General features: G+C 39.8%; 1 protein-coding gene across 2 annotated transcripts in view; it reads right to left on the bottom strand.

The window, feature by feature from the left end:
- The window catches only part of LOC103564390 (cytochrome P450 3A12-like), a 33167-nt gene extending 18772 nt beyond the window's left edge, over positions 1-14395 (bottom strand). For both annotated transcript variants that reach the window (XM_070567619.1, XM_008540101.2), the window contains exons 1-4: positions 14096-14395; positions 9910-10003; positions 7956-8008; positions 3164-3263 (exon numbers count right to left, since the gene is read on the bottom strand). In XM_070567619.1, the coding sequence (XP_070423720.1) occupies positions 3164-3263; positions 7956-8008; positions 9910-10003; positions 14096-14166 (318 nt within the window). In that variant the 5' untranslated portion in view covers positions 14167-14395. The remainder of the gene's footprint in view (positions 1-3163; positions 3264-7955; positions 8009-9909; positions 10004-14095) is intronic.
- Between the last annotated feature and the right edge of the window lie 7190 nt (positions 14396-21585).

Below are 21585 nucleotides of genomic sequence, written 5' to 3'. Positions count from 1 at the left end.
TGTCTTCACATATATGTACAGCAAAAAGCAACCCAGACAAAGGGATTTCTTGAAACAGTGATTTTTTTTAAAAATATAGTAGTTAAAACTTTAGTAATCTATTTGATATTCTGAAGAAAAGATACAATCACATGGCAATCCCTTTCCATTACTTTTTTCTCCAGGGACAGAAAGGAAAAGAAACAGATCATTCTATTTCTCAGCTTGGGACTGGCCTAAAAAGCCAGCCTACTTGAGATTTTCTTTCATCTTCCAAAACTATATTTTGTTTTAAAATGGATATCTCCAACACCCATTCATGATAAAAACTAGGCAGAGAGGGAAATTTCATCAACTTCATAAGGAACATCTATAAAAATCACAGCTAACGTCACACTTGTGATGAAAGACAAGAGTGACATCACCAAGATGGCAGAGTAGGAGGCTCAAGCATCTATCGCCCAACAAAGAGCAGCAATTATACAGCTATCCACAAATGAAAATAGATCTAGAAGTGATCAGGAGCCCACTTAAGCTTCAGCAACACAATGGAGCCAAAAAAAGAGAGAGAGAGAGAGAGAATACTTGCACAAATAGGTAGGGAGAATCATTTCTCTTTGCCTGCATCATTTAATCCCACAGGCCAGCACTGCTCATTGCTAAGAGGGAACTCGCCAGACTGAAAGAGTTCCCCTTGCTGGGAATAGCACGGCAGGGCAAGTGACCCGTTTCTGCAGCATTTCAGGGCACTGGACAAATGACTTGCTTTGATTTCAATACATCCAGAGACTACAGAGCTGAAACATCTTGAGACAGCTAGCAACAGAGAAGAATGTCAAGGACTGCCAGTATCAGCCATGCAGTTGGAGTGATCATGAATATCTGTGGCCTGCTTTGCAGAAGAGACTGGAGCCTTTGCTGCTGAGGAAACCAACAGCCAGCATAGAAATTGAAGATGCTCTGCAAAGCACACCACTATGTAAAACCATCAAAACACAAAGGAAGATAGGAAGAAGTGCAGAAGAAAGAACAAAGGATCTATGAACACCTGCATATACAAAATAGCATTAATAAGTTCTTTCTATCAGTAATTACTTTCAATGTAAATGGACAGAGGAATAAATAAAGACAATGTGGTGTATATATATACAACGGCATATTATTTAGCCTTTAAAAAGAAGGAAGTCCTGCCATTTATGCCAACATGGATGAACCTGGAGTACAACACAGTAAGTGAATTAAGCCAGACACAGAAGGACAAGTATCACATGATCTCATTCATATGTGGAATTTTTTTTAAAAAGGTCAAAATTATAGTAACAGAGAGTTGAATGGTGGTTATCAAAGTCTAGGGAGAAGAGGAATGAATGATATTGATCAAAAGTTACAAACTTACAGTTATAAAATGAATAAGCTCTGAAGACCTAATGTACAGCATGGTGACTATAGTTAGTAATGCCGTATTGTATACTCGAAATTTGCTAAGAGTAGATCTTAAGTGTTCTTACCACACACACAAGAAAAAGTAACTATGGGAGATAACGAATATGTTAATTCATTTGTGGTAATCATTTCACAATGTATACATATATCAAAACATCACATTTTACACCTTAATTATATATATATTTTTTTATTTGCCCAAAATAATTTAATAAAAATTTAGAGATGGTGAAAAAATGAATGCTTCCCCCTAAGATTAGGAACAAGGCAAAAATGCCCACTCTCACCACCATTCCTCATCATCATATTGGAAATCCTACCTGTTACAGTAAGACAAGAAAAAGAAATAAAAGGCATATAGATTGGGAGAAAAAAGAAGTGTCCCTACTTTCATATGACATAATTGTCAATGTAGAAAATCTAAAAGAATATTTTTTTTAAAAACCTCTAGAATTATAAATAAGCTCAGCAAGGCTGTAGGCTGCAAAATCAACACGAAAATCAACCACATCTCTATGTAATAACAATGAATATGTGAAAATACGTTGAAAATACAATACCATATACAATTACTCCAAAGAAAATGTAGTTCTTCAGGTGTAAATTTACCAAAACATGTACAGGATCTCTATGTTGAGAACTAGCAAATGTTGGTGAAAGGAATCAAAGAAATGTAAATAAATGGAGAGACATACTGTGTTTATGGATTGAAAGACTTGACCTAGTAAACATATAAATTTTTCCCAAATTGATCTATAGACTTTATCAAAATCTCAGCATTTTTTTGTAAACATAGATAAGCTTCTTTTAAATTTGCCTGGTAAGGCAAAACACGTATTATAGTTAAAACAATTCTGAAAAAAAATAAAGTGGGTGGAATCACTCTACATGATGTTAAGACTTACTCTATAGCTACAGTAAGCAACATTGTGTGATACTGGTGGAGGGATAGATACAGAGATCAATGAACAGAATAGAGAATGAGAAATAGGCCCAACTGATTTTTGACATTGGTGAAAAAGCTAGTCAATGGATGAAAGAGAGCCTTTCCGAATAAGGTGCTGAAGCAATTAGACATTCACAGGCAAAATTTTATTAAAAAAAGAAGCTTGACCTAAACGTCACACCAGATATAAAAATTAACATAAAATGGATCCTAGACTTAAATGTAAAACATAAAACTATATAATGTTTAGAAAAAATAATATGAGAAAATCTTTGGGACCTAGTGCTAGGTGAAGAATTTTCAGACTTGAAATCAAAGGCACAACCCATAAATGAAAAAATTGATAAATCCACCTCATCGAAATAGAAAAATGTTATGTCTGCTTTTTGTTGTCCTTGATAAGAGGAAAAGACAAGCTACACATCATGACTATAAAAGAATAGTAAGAGGGAGTTTTATGGTGATGGAACAGTTGTATATCTTGAGTGTGGTGGTCATTACACAAATCTACATACATGATAAATATCCACAAAGCAACATACAGAAATGCAAAAATGAGTATGCATAAAACTGATGAAATCTGAATAAGGTCTGCAGATAGTACCAACGTCAATTTCCTGCTTTGATACTGTACTACAGTTATGCAAGTTATTATCATTGGGAGAATCGGGATGAAGGGCATGTGACATGGCACCACCCTGTACTTCCTTTTTGGCAACTTCCTGTGACTCCATAATTACTTCTAAATAAAAATTTAATAAATAAATTTTAAAATGAAAAAGATTGGAAGCCTACCCGCCGGTTTGTGAAGACAGAATAACATTCTTTCACTAGTACTGTTTTGATCATGTCTGGATCTGTGATAGCCAACACGGGCTGTCGACCATCATAAAACCTGTTGGGAAAACAAAGCAGATAAAATTTAATAAACAGATTCTAGAGCTGGAGCCACACCTGGAAGTCCAGACTTTCATCCTGATGTCACATAATCCATAACCCTAGAGGTCATGGTTTTAAATAACATTAGAACATTTGTTAAGTTTAGATAGTGTGTACGTGGTTATTTCCTATACCATTCTCCATAATTTTTAGTATGTTTAAAATATTTCATTATAAAAAAGAAGTAAAGTTAGCAAATAAAGGAAGGCAAGTAAATTATCTAAGAAAAAAAGGTTTTTTATTTTTTTATTTTTATTTTTTCAATTGCAGTACCATTGCATTATAACATTATATAGCTTTCAGGTGTTCATGGTAATATATATCGTATTCTGTGTCAATTACATCATGTTCACCACCCAAAAACTAATTATAGTCCATCCCTTCACATGCGAGTCTAATCACCCCTTTTGCCCTCCCCCCATTCCCCTACGGTCACCAGCAATCCAATGTCCATTGCTACGTGTTTGTCGTTGTTTTTGTCTTCTATTTATGAGTGAGATCATTCGGTATTTGACTTTCTCCCTCTGACTATTTTCACTCAGCATAATACCCTCAAGGACCATCCATGTTGTCACAAATGGCTGGATTTCATCATTTCTGATGGCATAGTAGTATTCCATTGTGTATAAACACCACGTCTTCTTTATCCATTTGTCCCTTGATGGGCATCTAGGTTGCTTCCAAGTCGTGGCTATTGTGAATAATGCTGCAATGAATGTAGGAGTGCATGTATCTTTATGCCTTTGCATTTTCGAGTTCTTTGGATAAATACCCAGCAGTGAGATAGCTGCATCATATGGTAGACCTATTCTTAATTTTCTGAGGATACTCCATACTGCTTTCCATAGTGGCTGCACCAGTTTGCACTCCCACTAGCAGTGTACCAGGGTGCCCTTCTCTCCACATCCTCTCCAACATTTGTTGTTTCCTGTCTTGTTAATTACAGCCATTCTGACTGGAGTGAGGTGATACCTCATTGTAATTTTGATTTGCATTTCCTTGATAGCTAATGATGCTGAACATCTTTTCATATGCCTGTTGGCCATCCATATATCTTCTTTGGAGAAATCTCTGTTCAGATCTTTTACCCATTTCTTAATTGGTTTGTTGGTATTTTTTGTTGTTGAGCTGTATGAGCTCTTTGTGTATTTTGGAAATTAACCCCTTATCTGATATATGGTGTGCAAATACCTTCTCCAAATTGTTAGATAGTCTTTTCGTTTTGTTGATGGTTTCCTTTGCTGTGCAGAAATTTTTAGTTTGCTGTAGTCCCATTTGTTCATTTTTTCTTTGGTTTCCCTTGCCCAGTCAGACATAGGACTTGAAAATATACTGCTAAGACTGATGTCAAAGAACATACTGCCTATGTTTTCTTCTAGAAGTTTCATGGGTTCAGGTCTTACATTCAAGCTTTTAATCCATTTTGAGTTGATTTTTGTGCATGGTGTAAGGTCATGGTCTACTTTTATTCTTTTGCATTTGACTGTCTAGTTTTCCCAACAAGATTTATTGAAGAGACTCTCCCTTCTCCATTGTATGCTCTTGGCTCCCTTGTCGAATATGAGCTATCCATAAATGTGTGTGTCTACTTCTGGGCTCTTGATTCTGTTCCAGTGATCTGTGTGTCTGTTCCTGTGCCAGTACCATGATGTTTTGGTTACCATGGCTTTCTAGTATATTTTAAAATCAGGGAGTGTGATACCTCCAGCTTTGTTCTTTTTTCTCAGGATTGCTTTGGTTATTTTGTGCCTTTTGTTCCATATAAATTTTAGGATTCTTTGTTCTATTTCTGTGAAAAATGTTGTGGGAACTTTGATAGGGATTGCGTTGAATCTACAGATTGCTTTAGGAAGTATGGACATTTTAACGATGTTAATTCTTCCAACCCAAGAGCCTGAAATATCTTTCCATCTCTTGGTGTCTTCTTCGATTTCTTTCGACAATGCTTTATAGTTTTTGGTGTACAGATCTTTCACCTCTTTGGTTAAGTGTATTCCTAGGTATTTTATTCTTTTTGTTGCAATTGTAAATGGGATTGTATTCTTAATTTCTCTTTCTGCTACTTAGTTGTTAGTGTATAGAAATGCTACCGATTTGTGTATGTTGATTTTGTATCCCATGACTTGACTGTATTCGTTTATTGTTTCTAAAAGTTTTTCAGTGGCTTCTTTAGGGTTTTCTATATATAAAATCACGTTGCCTGCAAAGAGTGACAGTTTCACTTCTCTTCCAATATGGATCCCTTTCATTTCTTTTTCTTGCCTGATTGCTCTGGCTAGGGCTTCCAATACAATGTTAAATAAGAGTGGTGACAGTGCACATCCTCATCTGGTTCCTGTTCTTAGAGGGATAGCTTTCAGTTTTTCTCCATTGAGAGTGATATTTGCTGTGGGTTTGTCATATATGTCATTTATTATGTTGAGGTACTTTCCTTCTATACCCATTGTATTTAGAGTTTTTATCATAAATGATGTTGTATCTTCTCAACGCTTTCTCTGCATTTATTGAGATGATCATGTGATTTTTATTCTTCATTTTGTTAAGGTGGTGTATCATGTTGTTAGATTCGCGGATGTTGAACCATCCCTGCATCCCTGGAATAAAACCCACTTGATCATGCTGTATGATCTTTCTAATGTATTGTTGTATTTGATTTGCTAGTATTTTGTTGAGGTTTTTTGCATGGATGTTCATCAGTGATATTGGTCTGTGATTTTCTTTTTTTGTGTTGTCCTTGTGTGGTTTTGGTATCAGGACAATGTTGGCTTCGTAGAATGAGTTAGGAAGCCTCCCCTCCTCTTCAATTTTTTGAAAGAGTGTGAGAAGGATAGGCATTAAGTCTTCTTTGAATGTTTGGTACAATTCACCATGGAAGCCATCTGATCCTGGACTTTTATTTTTTGGGAGGTTTTGATTGCTATTTCAATCTCCTTACTGATGATTGGTCTATTCAAATTCTCTACTTCTTCTTGGTCCAGTTTTGGAAGGTTGTATCTTTCTAAGAATTTATCCATTTCTTCTAGATTATACAATTTGTGGGCATATAGATTTTCATAGTATTCTCTTATTATCTTTTGTATTTCTGAGGTATTCATTGTAATCTCTCCTCGTTCACTTCTGATTTTATTTACTTGAGCCTTCTCTCTTTTTCTCTTGGTGAGTCTAGCTAAGGGTTTGTCAATTTTGTTTGTCTTTTCAAAGAATCAGCTCTTGATTTCCTTAATGTTTTCTATTGTTTTTTAGTCTCTATTGGGTTTATTTCTGCTCTGATTTTTATTACCTCCTTCCTTCTGATGATTTTTGTCTTTGTTTGTTGTTCTTTTTCCAGTACCTTTAGATGCGTTTTTAGATTGTCTGTTTAGGATTTTTCTTCTTTGTTGAGGTAAACCTGAATTTCTATAAATTTCCCTCGTAGAACTGCTTTTGCTGTATCCCACAGATTTTGGCATGTAGTATTTTCATTTTCATTTTTCTCCAGGAATTTTTTGAGTTCTCCTTTGATTTCTTCATTGACCCAATCGTTGTTCAGTACCATTTTATTTAATGTCCACACGTTTGTGGCTTTTCTGATTTTCTTCCTGTAGTTGATTTCTAGTTTCATATCTTTGTGGTCAGAAAAGATGTATGGTATTATTTCAATCTTCTTAAATTTATTGAGACTAGTTTTGTGGCCTAATATGTGATCAATCCTTGACAATGTTCCATGTGAATTTGAAGAGTGTGTATTCTGTGGTTTTTGGATGGAATGTTCTATGTATATCTACTAAGTCCATCTGGTCTAATGTGTCCTTTAAGGCCAGTGTTTCCTTATTGATCTTCCGTTTGGAGGATCTATCCATTGGTGTAAGTGGAGTGTTAAAGTCCCCTACTGTATTCTGTTACTATTTCCCTTTTTATGTCTGTTAATAATTGCTTTATATATTTAGGTGTTCCTATGTTGGGTGCATAGATATTTACAGGGTTATATTTTCTTGTTGGATTGTTCCCTTTACTATTATGTAGTGCCCATAAATGTCTCTTGTTACAGTTTTTGTTTTAAAGTCTATTTTGTCTGATATAAGTATTGCTACCCTCGCTTTCTTGTCTTTTCCATTTGCATGGAATATCTTTTTCCATCCTTTCACTTTCAGTTTGTGAGTGTCTTTAGGTCTGAAATGTGTCTCTGGTATGCAGCATATACATGAGTCTTCTGTTTTTATCCAACTGACCACACTAAGGCATTTGATTGGAGCATTTAGTCCATTGACCAATGGTCTATTGTCCAATAGTTCATTGACTAAATAGCTACTTAAAGTAGCTATTAATAAATATGTATTTATTGCCATTTTGTTACTAAAAAAAGATTTATTAAGAAGAATCCACCAACTCATTCATGAAAAATTATAATATTGAAGTTATATCAAAAATGTAATAAATACATATGACATAATATTAGATGAAAATTGTAGGCATACTGACACAAATGTGGAAAAATGTGTCTACAAATGGAAAAAGATTTGGAATGCTCAAAAAGTGACAGTAGAATTCTGAATGGTTTCATTCCCCTATTTCTAAAATCTCTAAAAAAGGCTCTCGACTGAGATTGCCTTCCACTCCAGGAAGCTTCATCATAACAAGTCTAGCTAATGGAAGTTTCCAGAATACTCACCCCCACATTTTTCCATATTTCTTAAAACATTTCTTGTCAAAAGCCAAAACACCCTGCAAGGAGAAACAAAATTAGATTATTAATCTAAATGTAATAAACTCTACTTATAACTGGGACAAAAATGACTTGAATCCCATGAAATCAAGCTTACTATCTTTCACTGATAGAGGGAGATTTTATTCAAAGAGGTCTTAGAGGAAAGGACAGAAAATAGAGGAGATATTTGAATGGAGAATCTAAAGTGATTCTAGAATTTTCTCCGAGTATTGTAGATACTAAATGATTTACCCATGCCTATGAATACTAAGTAACTCCTTGTCTTTCTGAAGTGATTTTGCTTGTGCATGTGTTGTCTCTGAAATCAAATAACTCTTTGAATTATTACCTCCATGGGCACAGGAGAAAACTGAAGCAGAGGGAAAGTTAGAATGGCCTGCACACTCTTTGAACTCCTAGTTAAGAATCTTTTTCTTTTATCTCATGAGTTCTCTCTCTAGAATTCTAACAGAATTAAGAAGTTTAAGACACTAGTGACCTCTTTGGTCTAGCAGATTTAATAAGTCTAACGCACGTGTATTGAGTGAAAAAGTGAGTGAATGGATAAATGACAAAGTGGAATTAACTTCCAGTTTTCCAGCTCAACATGGAAAAGAAGGGAGATGTCACCACTCTATATAGGACAGAGTAAATTAAAATATTTGCTCTGTGTTTTCACATATAACTTTAAAAAATCCTCTGTCACCTTCAGTTGTGATGATTTAACTATGCGAAGAAGTTTACAGAAATGTGGATCTTGGAATGCATCTATTAAGGAGCTTATCTGGGAAAGGCAAAAAGTAAATTATTGCTTTTTCAGAGGGGGAAAAAGTATGAAAGTTCTTAGGTGGTAACGAGACACTGAAGACCTCAGTTAGGAGAGCTGGGATCTGAGAAACAAGCGTCACATCTGCAAGAAAGGAAATCTGAGGAAGTGAGGAGCCTGCACACAAGGCTCTACCTCCTTCATTTGGACAAAAATGCATAACCTTCCATCCAGTGGCCACAACCTGGCTCAGGCATCAGAGTTGGATTAACCACAAAGGCTCTGTGAGAACTCACAGTCCATTTGTCATCTAGTACATTCCACTCAGTTATATTAATTTTTTTAAAAAATTGTCAAATCATCTCCTTTCCAGTAATTTTGTATAAGTCCATATTTGTTGAAAAGAAAAGAAATACAACTTGATTAGTGATTAAATATCTGAAGCCAATAGACAACCATCATCTTTTCTCAGTTATACCCACTCCCTGCTCAGACTGACCTATAGGGAGCCTCCTTTGAAGGAAGAGAAGTAAAACAGAAAGCTCTTGTTCCATCTCTCAAATCCCAAAAGATATCATGGGTAGCAGAGGATTAGTTACAGCCATGGAAATAACTTCAGGGGTTTAGCAGTTCTTCAGTGAATTCAAGCATATGTAAATTACCCAATGGTAAATACTGGGGCTGCCTAATTAACTGAAGTTTAATAGCTACCCAAGAGAAGGAAATAAAGAAAAGGGTACCCAGAGCTTATGTTACAAACAAAATCTAACTTTGCTGTGCACAGCTTAATGAACTACTACTGGGCTCATCCTTTATTCTTTAGTCCTAATACTCAGTATGATTGTGCCTTCCTGGGAATCTGCACCTGACAGAAAGAAAAGCCTCTTCAGAATGCTCACAAGTTGGAGCACCAAGTCGTGTGCAGAATCAGCTGGAGAGCTGGGCCGTCCAACAGAGTTGAACCCTGGGGTTCGTAACAGCTGAGAATAGAGTCCTGGGTTAAACCTGGAGATGTGCTGGGTGAGGCTTATGATGCCATCTGCAAAGTGTGAAACCGCAGAACTTCCTCCAGAGCAGGGGCATTTGTAATATGGAACTAAGATGGAATTTAAAACCATAAGAAGCAAAAGAGGGAGCTCAAACAATTCTCACCTTAATGTAGCCCAGAACAGTTCCAAAAAATGGCAGAGGTGTTGGCCCAGGAATTCCCAGTTTCTTAAAATGTCCATGTGAATAGGTCCCATACCTATAAAGTGAAAGAGAAAGCCAGGTCACAGGGATTATGGATTAGGTGCTGCAACTGGCCAGTCACTGACTCAGAACCGGAACAGTCAACAGAGAAAGAGGTCTAGGTCATAAACAATAACAGTAACTCCAACAGCAGTAATTACATTCACTCATCCTCTCCTTTCCCACCTCCACTGTGAGACCCACAGAAAGTAATGATGAGTAGCTAAAAGAGCTCAAATCTCCATGGTCCCAATCCTAGAGTGAATACTTGATAAATATTTCCAAATTTGAGTGCTCCTGAGAGGTTTTCAGGCTGGAATTCTTCCAGAGAATTCACTCGTGTCTATTTAGTATGTTGACTATTCCATGATTTGGAGATTCTCATTCTATTTAGAAAGGGGAAAAAATGTTTTTCTTCTCTGATGATAGATTTTGCATAACTGGGTCCACTCAATAGAATAGAGTTACTGAGAGCCTACTGTGACATTGTTCTTACACTTTGCTTGATGACTTTTATGCTTTTCTTTCCCTCTCTGCCCTGATCCTGACTTAGAATCTAGTTCTTAAATCTGTCTTCACAGGAAGGCCTTGAGGCAGCCACAGTGTTCTTACTTCTATAGAATTAAAACTATATTCAAGGCTTCCATTGGCCCAGTAGAAATGTGAGTGTCTTTCAGCAACTCCCAAGTCTCTTCTGTCAGGCAATTTGGTTGTCTTGAGCTAAAGATAAGGATGATTGACCCATATGCTTCCTGAATGATACTGTATAAAGGATCTGATGATTGAAGAATCCATTTCCATACCATTCTTCCCCCCATAGCATCTGGACCTCCAACCTGCCACACTTACTTCCTGAGCAAAATGCCAGGCACACTCATTTTTTTCAAGATGGTCAGTAACAAAACAGTTAGTTTACTGCCTCTGTGCATCAAATATCCCAACTTCATTAAGGCTGGTGTTTCCGACAGCAGGCCTGCCTATAATTCATCTTTCATGTGTCATGTGTGGAATCCCACAACTAGCGGTTCTAGATCTCTGCAAGTCTTCCCACTACAGGGTTACTGAGAGATGGCAGAGTGGAGGAAGGAGAGAAGCTGAGGGAAGAGGCTGCCAAAAGCCATCTTTACCATGATGTAGTTAGGTCTATAAGCTAACTCCACAGAGGTAAATTAGGAAAGTACGGCTGAAAAGTATGGTATGTATAAATGGTTCAACATGCCCTACAAGTGCTTTTAGCCTAACAATAGGGAGTCTTCCATACTTTAGGTAGCTTCCTGTTGATAGCAGAAGATGCATTGAGCAACATAAAATGAGTAACCATAAAATGTTCCAGAGAGTTGAATTAAGACGTCTTTTCTTTGAAGGTCAGCCTTTAAATTAGTACAGGAAGGATACAGATATTTAGTTCAAATCCAGCAAATATTATAATATGTAGTGATATGAACCCCCAAAATTGCATGAAAGGATGTGTGTTTGAAGGACCCAGCAGAAGAACCTTGGCCAGGCCCACCCAGGCATTTGGCTCCTTCCTCCAGAACAGCTGATGGAAGCATGTGCGCTGACTACCAGAAACAAGACTGGCCTCAGTTAGCCCCACTCAGTTCGTTCCTTTGCCATCATACCCACATCAAATCAATTAAACCAATTTCTGCTTCTGAACTTTCAATGTGTTATGTAAACTCTCAGGTAAGTCCAAGCAATTGAGTGAAAGTGTGAACAACACAGGTCCCCAAGGAAAGATCTCTTCTAGTGTCTAAACTCACAAGGTTCCATCTCAAGGCAGAAGGTGGGCTAGGTGAATTCCCTGCTTTCCCTCCAGCTTTCCTCTTTTTGCAGAGTAATGCTGTTTTTGATACATGTGAAGAGACTAACAACAAGGCCAATCATTTGTATTATGTTTACCTTATGTTGGCATAAGGAGCACATTGTCTACTCCACAGCAACTGACTCCTGGCTGCCTCAGTGTCCTAGGGCTACAAGGTTGTTTGCCTGGCGGTGATAGTTTCTAATGACAGTCCCACTGCCAGACCGACCACACGTAGAGTGATTTAGATGGCATCCTTGTGTCCAGGCTTCAAGCTGATGAGATGCTAATCCTGCTGTGCTGTGAGGGACCTCCTGTGGGACCAGGACCAAGGAGTATCACTGCTCTAAGGGATGAGGAATATTCCTCCACTTCATCCTGACTTCTACTGGATGCCTCTCATATCATCACTGGCCTACAGTCTCATTTATGCACTTGCATTGAGAAATTAACAGAATCTGCTGTGCAGGGATATTTAAAATATATATACAATCTTGGACCAGCCCTGGTGATCCAGTGGGTAAGTTCAGTGCACTCCACTTCAGTGGCCTGGATTCAGTTCCCAGGTGCTGACATACACTGCTCAGTTAGAAGCTGTGCTGCCAGCCCACATACTAAAAAATAGAGGAATATTGGCACAGATGTTACCTCAGGGTGAATCATCCTCAGCAAACATATATACAATACAAACTATATCACAGAAGTATACTTTTGTACCCTAGATTCAAGTTCCTGACATTATTTTACAAGGGTGAGTTTATTTATGCATGTTTATTGTCACAAATCATGAGCCAACAGCCTTCTTTAGAAAATACATGCTAGGGGGCTGGCCCAGTGGTGCAGCGGTTAAGTGCACACATTCTGCTTCTCAGCAGCCCAGGGTTCGCCGTTTCAGATCCCGGGTGCAACATGGCACCGCTTGGCACACCATGCTGTGGTAGGCGTCCCACATAAAAAAAAACAAAAAGTAGAGGAAGATGGGCACGAATGTTAGCTCAGGGCCAGTCTTCCTCAGAAAAAAAGTGGAGGACTGGCAGTAGTTAGCTCAGGGCTAATCTTCCTAAAAGAAAAAAAAAGTACATGCTAGAAATAGTTTTATCAAGTAAAAAATCTGGTATTATGTAGAACAAAATTAAAACACATCAATTAATTTTAAAATGTCATCAGTCAGAAAATACATTGCCAATGTACCGGGAATTCCTAACATTTATTTCAAAGAATTAAAACCAGGATTTAAATTTCCTGTGTTCCTGATTTCCTCCTCTGAAAAGAAAATTGAGACACAGATTAAATGTGATACAGAGGGGGCTTCCTTACCCACATGTCAAAATTATCTCCTCTCCCAACCTGATCCATGATGCCAGGAATCCCACCATTGAAAGGAATTCCTCCACTGGATGGTTTTGATTCATCCTCCTGTACTGTAACTTAAAGTTAAAAATATTTAAAAAAACAAATTGGTTTTTGGGGCTCATGCCTTTACAGGCTACTAGCAGATTTCATATCAGGGGAAAAGAAATCTCTATACTGATGATAACCTTCCCAGAGAATGGAAAGAAAAGGTGAAAGAAAAGAATACAATTCAAGATTTCTTCCAAGTCTCCTCTGCTCCAGACATTCCCCATTTAGGGGTAAATAGTTCTGTATATTGCAGGATGGGGTAAATGAGTCTTAGGAGAAGATTCCTATAGAAGAGTCACAGAAAATACGGAACACCTGAGTCTGAGGACAGAGTAGAGCAATCTCCAGCCCACCTGAAAAGTCTAGGTGTTCAAGGTGCCTTGTGTAAATGATACCAGGTGGTGGGAAGGGTGGGTAACAGGAGCCACCTGAGTAACACAGGGACAAGTCCTACAAGTTTCTTGGAGCAAAGACAGACATTGGAAGGTGAAGTAAATGACACAAAAACCCAAGCCACTTCCTCCTGCCTCTGGGAGCCCCAGACCTTGGGATGGAGATGAGGACCCCACTGCAAAGGGGTTAGTTGCTTTATAATCTGTCTCTGCTGAATTCTGGTTGACTAGTCTAGGTCCAAACTGGTAGTCAATAGGAAGATCATGCCCAGGAGAAAATAATATCACTAAGCCTCAAGGCCATAGACATTGACAGTTGGAAGGGAAGTTTACTATTTCAAGGGATCTACATAAGATCAATAATAACCCTTCAAGTGTTTGTAGCATCAAATGCCTAAGGAATTTCCCCTTTATTAACACTTTTAGTCTTCAAAACAGATAATGGAAAGGGGTGCCTGATTAGCACCCCAAGTCCAAGGTTAAGAGGACATGAGCCTGGACAGTTACTCACAGATAGAGGAGCACTAGACTGGTAGCTAGGAGAACCCACGTTTCCATGGAAAGGCTTGGGATCAGGTCCATGGCCACTTTCCTTCTGAGATTCTCTCCTCTGAGTTCTACTTTCAACAGTCTGTGTTACTGTTTGCAGGCCTCAGTGTACAGAGCTTCCCTTCCAGCCCAGAGGAGATTCTGTGAGACTGGAAGATTTGTGTGCTGGGAAAGTGGGTGGGGCTAGGGCTGAATCCAATAGAACGACCACTTGTGCTCCATGTGCAGGTGTTCTCTCTGCCATGATAGTTGACAAAGGATCATGGACATTGCCCAGATGACCTCCCTTGAGTTCATATTCTGTGGTAAATAAACAGCTCAATCAGTGTTATCAGTAAGCCCAAAGGTTACAGAAACTCAAGTAAACCCACCAGCCTTTAATCTCTAACCTGCCCTTGACTCCATGGGTGCATGCATTCCAAAACACTTGAAATCCTACAAAAAAGCTAGGACTACAGATCTTTACCCATGCAGTTTTTTCTGCCTAGAAATTCCCCTGTGCCCCTAGAAGGCTCCTTCTCATCCTTCAAAACCCAGCTCATCAGGACCCCCTCTGTTAGTGTCTTTCCTCACCAACCTGCTTGAACATATTTAACCACTTCCCCCTCTGGGCAGCTTCTATCTTCCATACAAAATTCTATTATTGCCTTCTCTACCCTCTAGCACCATTGATGGTTTCTATACCAAGTTCTCCTATCGTATTGAGAGGTGCTCAAGGGCACAGTCTGGGTATTAGTCACCATTGTGTCCCTAGTCCCTAGCAGAGTGCTTTATGCAGAGGGGACATCCAGAAAAGTTGGTGTAGTTGAGTTGGTAGACATGGGAATACTGAGCTACCTGTGTGCCCTTTTCCTGTGGCTTAGACAGCAAGTTAGATAGATTCTTGATCATATAATAGCCCCCTTTCTCTGGACAGATCAATATCCAAGAACAATGAGTGTGAATGAATGGAGCAAAGAGGAGAACAGCAGCCTGGATGGCCAAGTGGACCCAAACCACCCTAGCCACCAATAATATGACAGGCATCACTACAGGCAGTACACAGCACCCAGGACTAGAGTAGATGATGAGAGTTTTTTATTAGGGGCAAAGGAGTCAGAGAAGATTGCTTCCTGCTTTTGGACAGGGGGAGGATTTTCTAATGGGTGGTAAGGAGTTCATAAGATGAGTTCTAGAATCTCAATCTCTGTCACCTGTTAGCCCCCCGCCCCCAACTACATACCTGATGGGAGAGATCTGAGGGCTGAGCATCTGAAAATTACACCACCCATTATCAGCACTCTGACCAATGTTCTGTGTCTATTTGGCCTGAGAAACCATGGATCATGTCAAAGAAAAACTCTCAATGTTTCTTAAAACCACAGAAACAGAAGACATTTAAACTGTATTTGTGCACTTCCTTCTCTCTTTATCCTTCCTCAATTTCAGCCCTTCTGCAGAAGATGATACTCACCCATCACCAACTGTTTCCATCTCTCTAACCTGAAAGTCCCCAGGGCTTCCCAAAACTTGCCTGAGTAGGTAGACATCTCACTGGTAAAATACAATAAGTCCCAACTATCTCACTCACCTCCTTTTACTTATTTAGGAGCTTGTCAGCAGCCTGAAATTTATACTGTCACACCTTGTCACCTTTGGGACAAGGTTTTCTCCAGGAGGCATCTGTTAAGATCCACAGCTGCCACTGGAAAGTGTAAATCATTAATATATCTGTGTATTCATCCGTGTATTGACTCAAGGCCAAATGAATGAATGTTATGTGTATGTATCATGCAGGTTGTGGGCCAGAAGCCAATAGGTCCCCTTCCACAAGAGCAGCCTCCCAATGGAGGGAAAGAGAAAAATAACTATGCTCAGAACATGGGTTACCTCTGGAATCACTGAGATAATGGAGCCCTACAGAATGGTAATTTAGGAGAGGATTGGCTCCAAGCTAGAATACCAACAAAGGACAGACATGGCAAGCTGGAAGATGATCCCCAGGAAAACTAAGAAAGTCTCAGGAATTCCAAGATGTTTCTTCCCTCTTTAGATGCCTTCCCTGGGCACTGGTAAGTAGGGTCATGCTACCTTCGCTAGCTTACAGATGTAGAAATTGAGGTTCACTGATGGCAAATGGCTTCCCAACAGCTATTGATCACAACAACATAGTATAAATAAACTAATAGGTATGGAGACTGAAAAGTCTGCTGCCTCACTGAAACACCTTACTCAACATTTGCCATTCCCTCATAAGTGCTACCATAGGAATGAGTGACACCCAAGGATCAAACAGCAAATTTGGAAAATTTCTGATTTCTGTCTCCATGTCTACCCCCAAAGCAGCTCCCCTATGGGTCTACCAGAACAAAGGATCCTACTTCATCTCAGCAAGAACAAAGGCAGACACAAGTCATGGTGACACTAACGTTATTGTCGGGTAGGGTCTCCCCTCTATGCTCCCAACAAGAGAGGGACACAAAACACATTCAAACAAAGAAAGGTTAGAGTGTCATCTGATAAATGTTGACATCTTAATTCTCTCCACTAAACACAAAGCCTTTTTTATTCTTCTTGGAAACAAAACCCCAGTGGAAACTAATGTGATTTCATCTTCCTCCAAAGCACATACTCAGCTATGATGATTTTGTTACTATGCCTAATAAGATCATCTGCCCACGCCAGTCACCTCAAGACCTCTCCAGCTGGTTTTGACCTATTCCAAGGGTGATAGGCTAGTCATTACTTGGGACTGAAATCTAGCCAGCACCATGTCCTAACCCATGAAAATGACCTTGTTTTGCAAGGGGAAACAATAGAAGGCATAATCTTTCTGCCCCTTCATTCCATTGAAGGGAACACCTAACATGAAGTCACTCCCATTCTAACAGTTGTGCTGAATGTGTGAAGGAAGACACTGTGTGTTGGAAGGACACTCCACATTCTCCGTATCTCTCATCCACTCGTTTGTGTACTAATGGGCTCATCATGTACTTTCAAAGCTCTGTTATAAAAGCTTAGGTTAAAAACATGACTAAGACCCAGAAATTATTCAGGTTGAAGAAAGAGACAAATAAACAGATACTTAAAGTACAGCCAAGTTAAAGTATACAGTTATGAGAAACACAGTATCCTCATCAAGAGTAAATGGCTTATCTGCTGTCTTGCTCTCCTTAGCAACTGGTCAAAGTTGAGTTTCAAATAACGTTCATGGACACATTAGGCTCAGACATCACCACATGTGGACAGGTTGTCAGCACTCAGTGATATAAGGAGCACCATCAGTCTGATATACTCATCCTGTTATATTGTTAGCCCAATTGGCTCCTCTTCTGGGAAGCCTGTCCTGACTTCCACTGGCCAGAAGAATTGCTCATGGTATGGGAGGCAAAGTTGCTCTGGAAGGATTTGCACATTTGATTCAATTTTCATAGGCCACAATCTGGAGAGTGCAAAAAATAAAAGCAAGACTAGGTGCCTGCAACTCAGTTCTCAAATCCCCATTCTTCTCAGTTGGGTAGATCTAGATCTTGTCAATTCAGGGTAGTCAGGTGGAATCTAAGTTTTGGTGGCTGAGCCTTGTAGTTGGTGGGGGAGTGGTGAGGAAAGTGACAGGTCTGTGGATATTCTCTCTGGCATTGGAAGAGGGGTCACCTCTCCCCAGTGTCATTGTATGTTGATTGGGTTGTATGCCTGCTGTGTTCAGGCTGTAGACCAAGCCCAAATATAAAAGAGTCAGGATCCTTGACCTCACAGAGGCACTGGGGAGAGAGATACTAAACAAAAAAACCACACAAATAAATATTGAGTTATAAATTGGGATACATGCAATGAATTAACAGTATTGGGCATGGTTGACACTTCTTTCTTAAACTTGCTCCTCTTTTGAAAGATATGAAGACAACAGAATCAACAGGACTTGATACATTGGAAGTATGTGACCAAGGCAATGCCAGGGCTCATTTCCTCCTCTGTCTTCGAGGAAAATTGACCAGAATAGACTGTGGAGGACCTTATAACATTCAGACAGCCTTTTCACTGCCTTGCTACCTCAACCTCTGTGTCCCTCGAGGATTTTCTAAACCCTCCCTCCTCCTCCTTTATTCTCCTTCCTGTCCTTCAGGTTCCCCCAGGACCTCCAATCCCGTCAGAAACCAAGTGTCTTGAGGTCAAGATAGAGAGCAAAGATGAAATAGGTTAGACCTGGGAGAAGATAACAGCTCATTTAGGCTCTTAGCTCTAAATTCTAGACTGGATTCTCAACTGGGAATGCAGAGAAAGGGGCACACCACACACACACACACACACACACACACACACACACACACACATGCACACAAAGGGAAAGTCCTAAGCTCAGACAATAACAGCTAATATTTATTGTTCTGACTATTTGGCCGGCACGAACTGATTCAGTCTACCCAACAATCCTATGAGATAGATATTGTTATGATCTTTACTTTACAGGTGAGCAAACTGAGGAACAGAAAGTTTAAGTGTCCGTTCAAGGTCTCATCACAAATCCCTAGCAGAGCTAGGATTCAAATTTAGACCATCCAGCTTCAGAGCCCAAGGTCTTAACTTTAACCAGGCTCAGCCTTGCCAAAGGCCACACAGAAGTAGTGGGGGGACTAGCTCTAGAGCCCAGGCCTTCTGAGAAGGTAGTGACCAGTGTTCTGCCCCAACACAGAGACAAGATGAGGCCCCCTAGCAAGCCCATTGAGGAGGGCTGGTGTGACACAAGGGAATATCCTTTCTGACCCACAGACATCACACCATGCAGAAAACTCCTTGCCCCAATGTAGAAGCACTTTGGTAGACTTTATAACATGAGGAAGTTTTTCTCATGGGTGCTCACATTCTACTCCTCCCCAGAGTGTCTCCTTCCTAATAAACTAACCACTAACATCTCTTCTGCACTGCACAGTTTATAACGTTCTTTCACATCTCTCTTAATTGATCCTCAGGACAACCCAGTGAGATAGGCAGTGTTTGGATTATTTTAATTCCCACTTTATATGTGTGGAACAGAAGGTCAGGGTGGGGAAGAGTCTTTCCAAAGCAATTAAACCATGAATCCAAGGCATAGAGTAAATCTTATGATTCTAAATTGTGGCAGTGGCATGCTTGCTTGAATTCCAAGATACCTCCTGAAATAACTTGGTAGGTTGTGTCAACCTCACATGGGATAAGTGCTTCCTTCCACATCTCCCAGCACACTTCCAGTGTGGTTGCAAAAATGCTACAGAGCTAGCTGTGACTACAAAAACTAACATACACATCCTTCTACTCAGTAGTAAATTGTGTATTCACAGATCTCGTCCTGTCAGCAGAGAGGGGATATTGCAGTATTTCTGACGTATCACAATCAGAACCGTTTGGGTTTCCAGGAAAGCTGATAATAATGGTGATGAACCAAGTGATGAGTGAAAGAGAAATCAGAGAATGGAAGGCAAATTTCAGAAGACCACATGGGAAGGAATTAATGAAGCACAAAGTATAAGTGACGGAAAAGATGAGTGTCATGAGGTACATTGCAAAAGGGGGCAAAGCCTTGGCAATCTCTTCTAACTGTTGCAGTAATCTCCTAACATGTTTGGCCTGACCCTCGGCTGGTATCCTCCAGGGAATCCTCTATTCAGCCACCAGGTAGAGCCTGGTGAACACAGATCTTATAACAGTCCTCCATTGCTCAAATCCTTCCTACCACTCCCATCACCCCAGGATGAAATCCAAACACTTCACGGTAGGGATGCAGGAGTCTTGTTCATCTAGCCATGACTGACTTTTTCAGTCTTGTCTTGGCCACTTCCCCATGTGTACACCATGTTTTGAGCAAATGGTATGATTTGCAACTCCCCAGGCTCTCCTAATGAGACATGTGTGTGTCTCCTTGTGTTTGCACAGGCTATTCTTCTGCCTGGAAAGGGCCCAATGCATTTTCTATCTGGTGGATTCCCAGACATCCTTCAGGAGTCAGGCAGGGTGTCATCTCCTCCAACAACACTCCACCACTGCCTCAGGAAGTAGGTGGTGGGAAACATCCCACTTCTGCACTCCCACAGTTCCTAAATAGGAACGTGTAGTGACTTTCAGTCCCAGATGCTCAACACAATCCATATGCATGGTGAGCTTTAAAAAATACAGATGCCAGGGCCAGCAGAAAATCTGAAGGTAGGGGGAAAGAATCAACCATAAAAAACAAAAGTATAACAAAATTTAAAACTTTTTTTCCAAGCCATGGTAACATGCAGGTGATAATCGCTGATGCAGATGTGCCACACATCATGTGGATTTTCTCCTTGAAAGCAGGAAGTTTGTCTTATTGATTCTGAATCCCTGGCCCAGCACATCGCCAGGTATATCAGAGATGCTCAGTAAATGTTTCTTAAATAAAGGAAAGACTGATTCAATTAATAAAATATATGAAGGTTAATGAGAGAAAGAAGACATCAAGGAGTAACCTGAAAATCCCAAATATGAAACAATAGCAAGCCAGACAGCAAACATCTCCTAAGGCAGTAACTAGTTAGTAAACTACTAACCAGAGAGATAATTTGTGAAATGGTCAAATAATGAGAACAATGACTGAAAAGGATCTGACTGATCACATAAAGCAGGCAACCACGTCATGGCAAAATAAATGCAAACACCATTGAGGGAAGCCAATTTGTTTAATGGGGTTGCTTGCTCCAAAGAGGGGAAAAACAAAACAGCTTCCAACATTAAAAAAACGTATCACCACTTTGATTTGGGAGTCTCTGGAGACGTCAGTTGTCACTACTCCCCAGTGGACCATTCTCAAAGTAAGGGCTTGTGAAGAAAGAAAGCCTGAGACACGGGCTTTTGTACCACTATTTTATTAGGGAATATGATCCCAGATAAGCAAGAGTGAAGGAAAATGGGAACGAAGCATGGAGGAAGGAGAACCTATATGAACGTTCCTTGCTAACCTGGCCAACATTTGATATCAAAAGCAATCAACTCTTTGATCAACAGAGACCTTCTGGGGCCAGCCCCATGGTGTAGTGGTTGAGTTCAGTGCACTCCACTTTAGCAGCCCGGGTTCCTGTGTTCAAATCCTGGGTATGGACCTACACTGCTTGTCACCTATGCTGAGGCAGCGACCCACATATAAAGTGGAGGAAGATTGGCACAGATGTCAGCTCAGGGCTAATCTTCCTCAAGCAAAGAAAAAAGATGATTGGCAACCTATGTTACCTCAGGGCTAATCTTTCTAAGGCAAAAAAAGAGATACCATTTTCTGAGAGGTCAAATGGCCACTACATCTCAGTCTATACATCCAAGGGAAAGAAGAGGGAAGAACATATCCACTGGTTTCCCTCTCTTATTGGTCAAATATTCTTTCCATGGAGCGTTAGCTTTCCAAGACTTTTTTATTACAGATGGTTTGGTATGTTGGGAGGCACTGTCAGGTTGCACTTACACAGATTCAGTTGAAATCCATGCAAA

The sequence above is a fragment of the Equus przewalskii genome, chromosome 12, assembly GCF_037783145.1.
Source record: "Equus przewalskii isolate Varuska chromosome 12, EquPr2, whole genome shotgun sequence".
NCBI classification, from domain to species: Eukaryota; Metazoa; Chordata; class Mammalia; order Perissodactyla; family Equidae; genus Equus; species Equus przewalskii.
The sequence above is the reverse complement of the archived record's forward strand: the minus strand, read 5'-3'. Positions and strand labels throughout refer to the sequence as shown.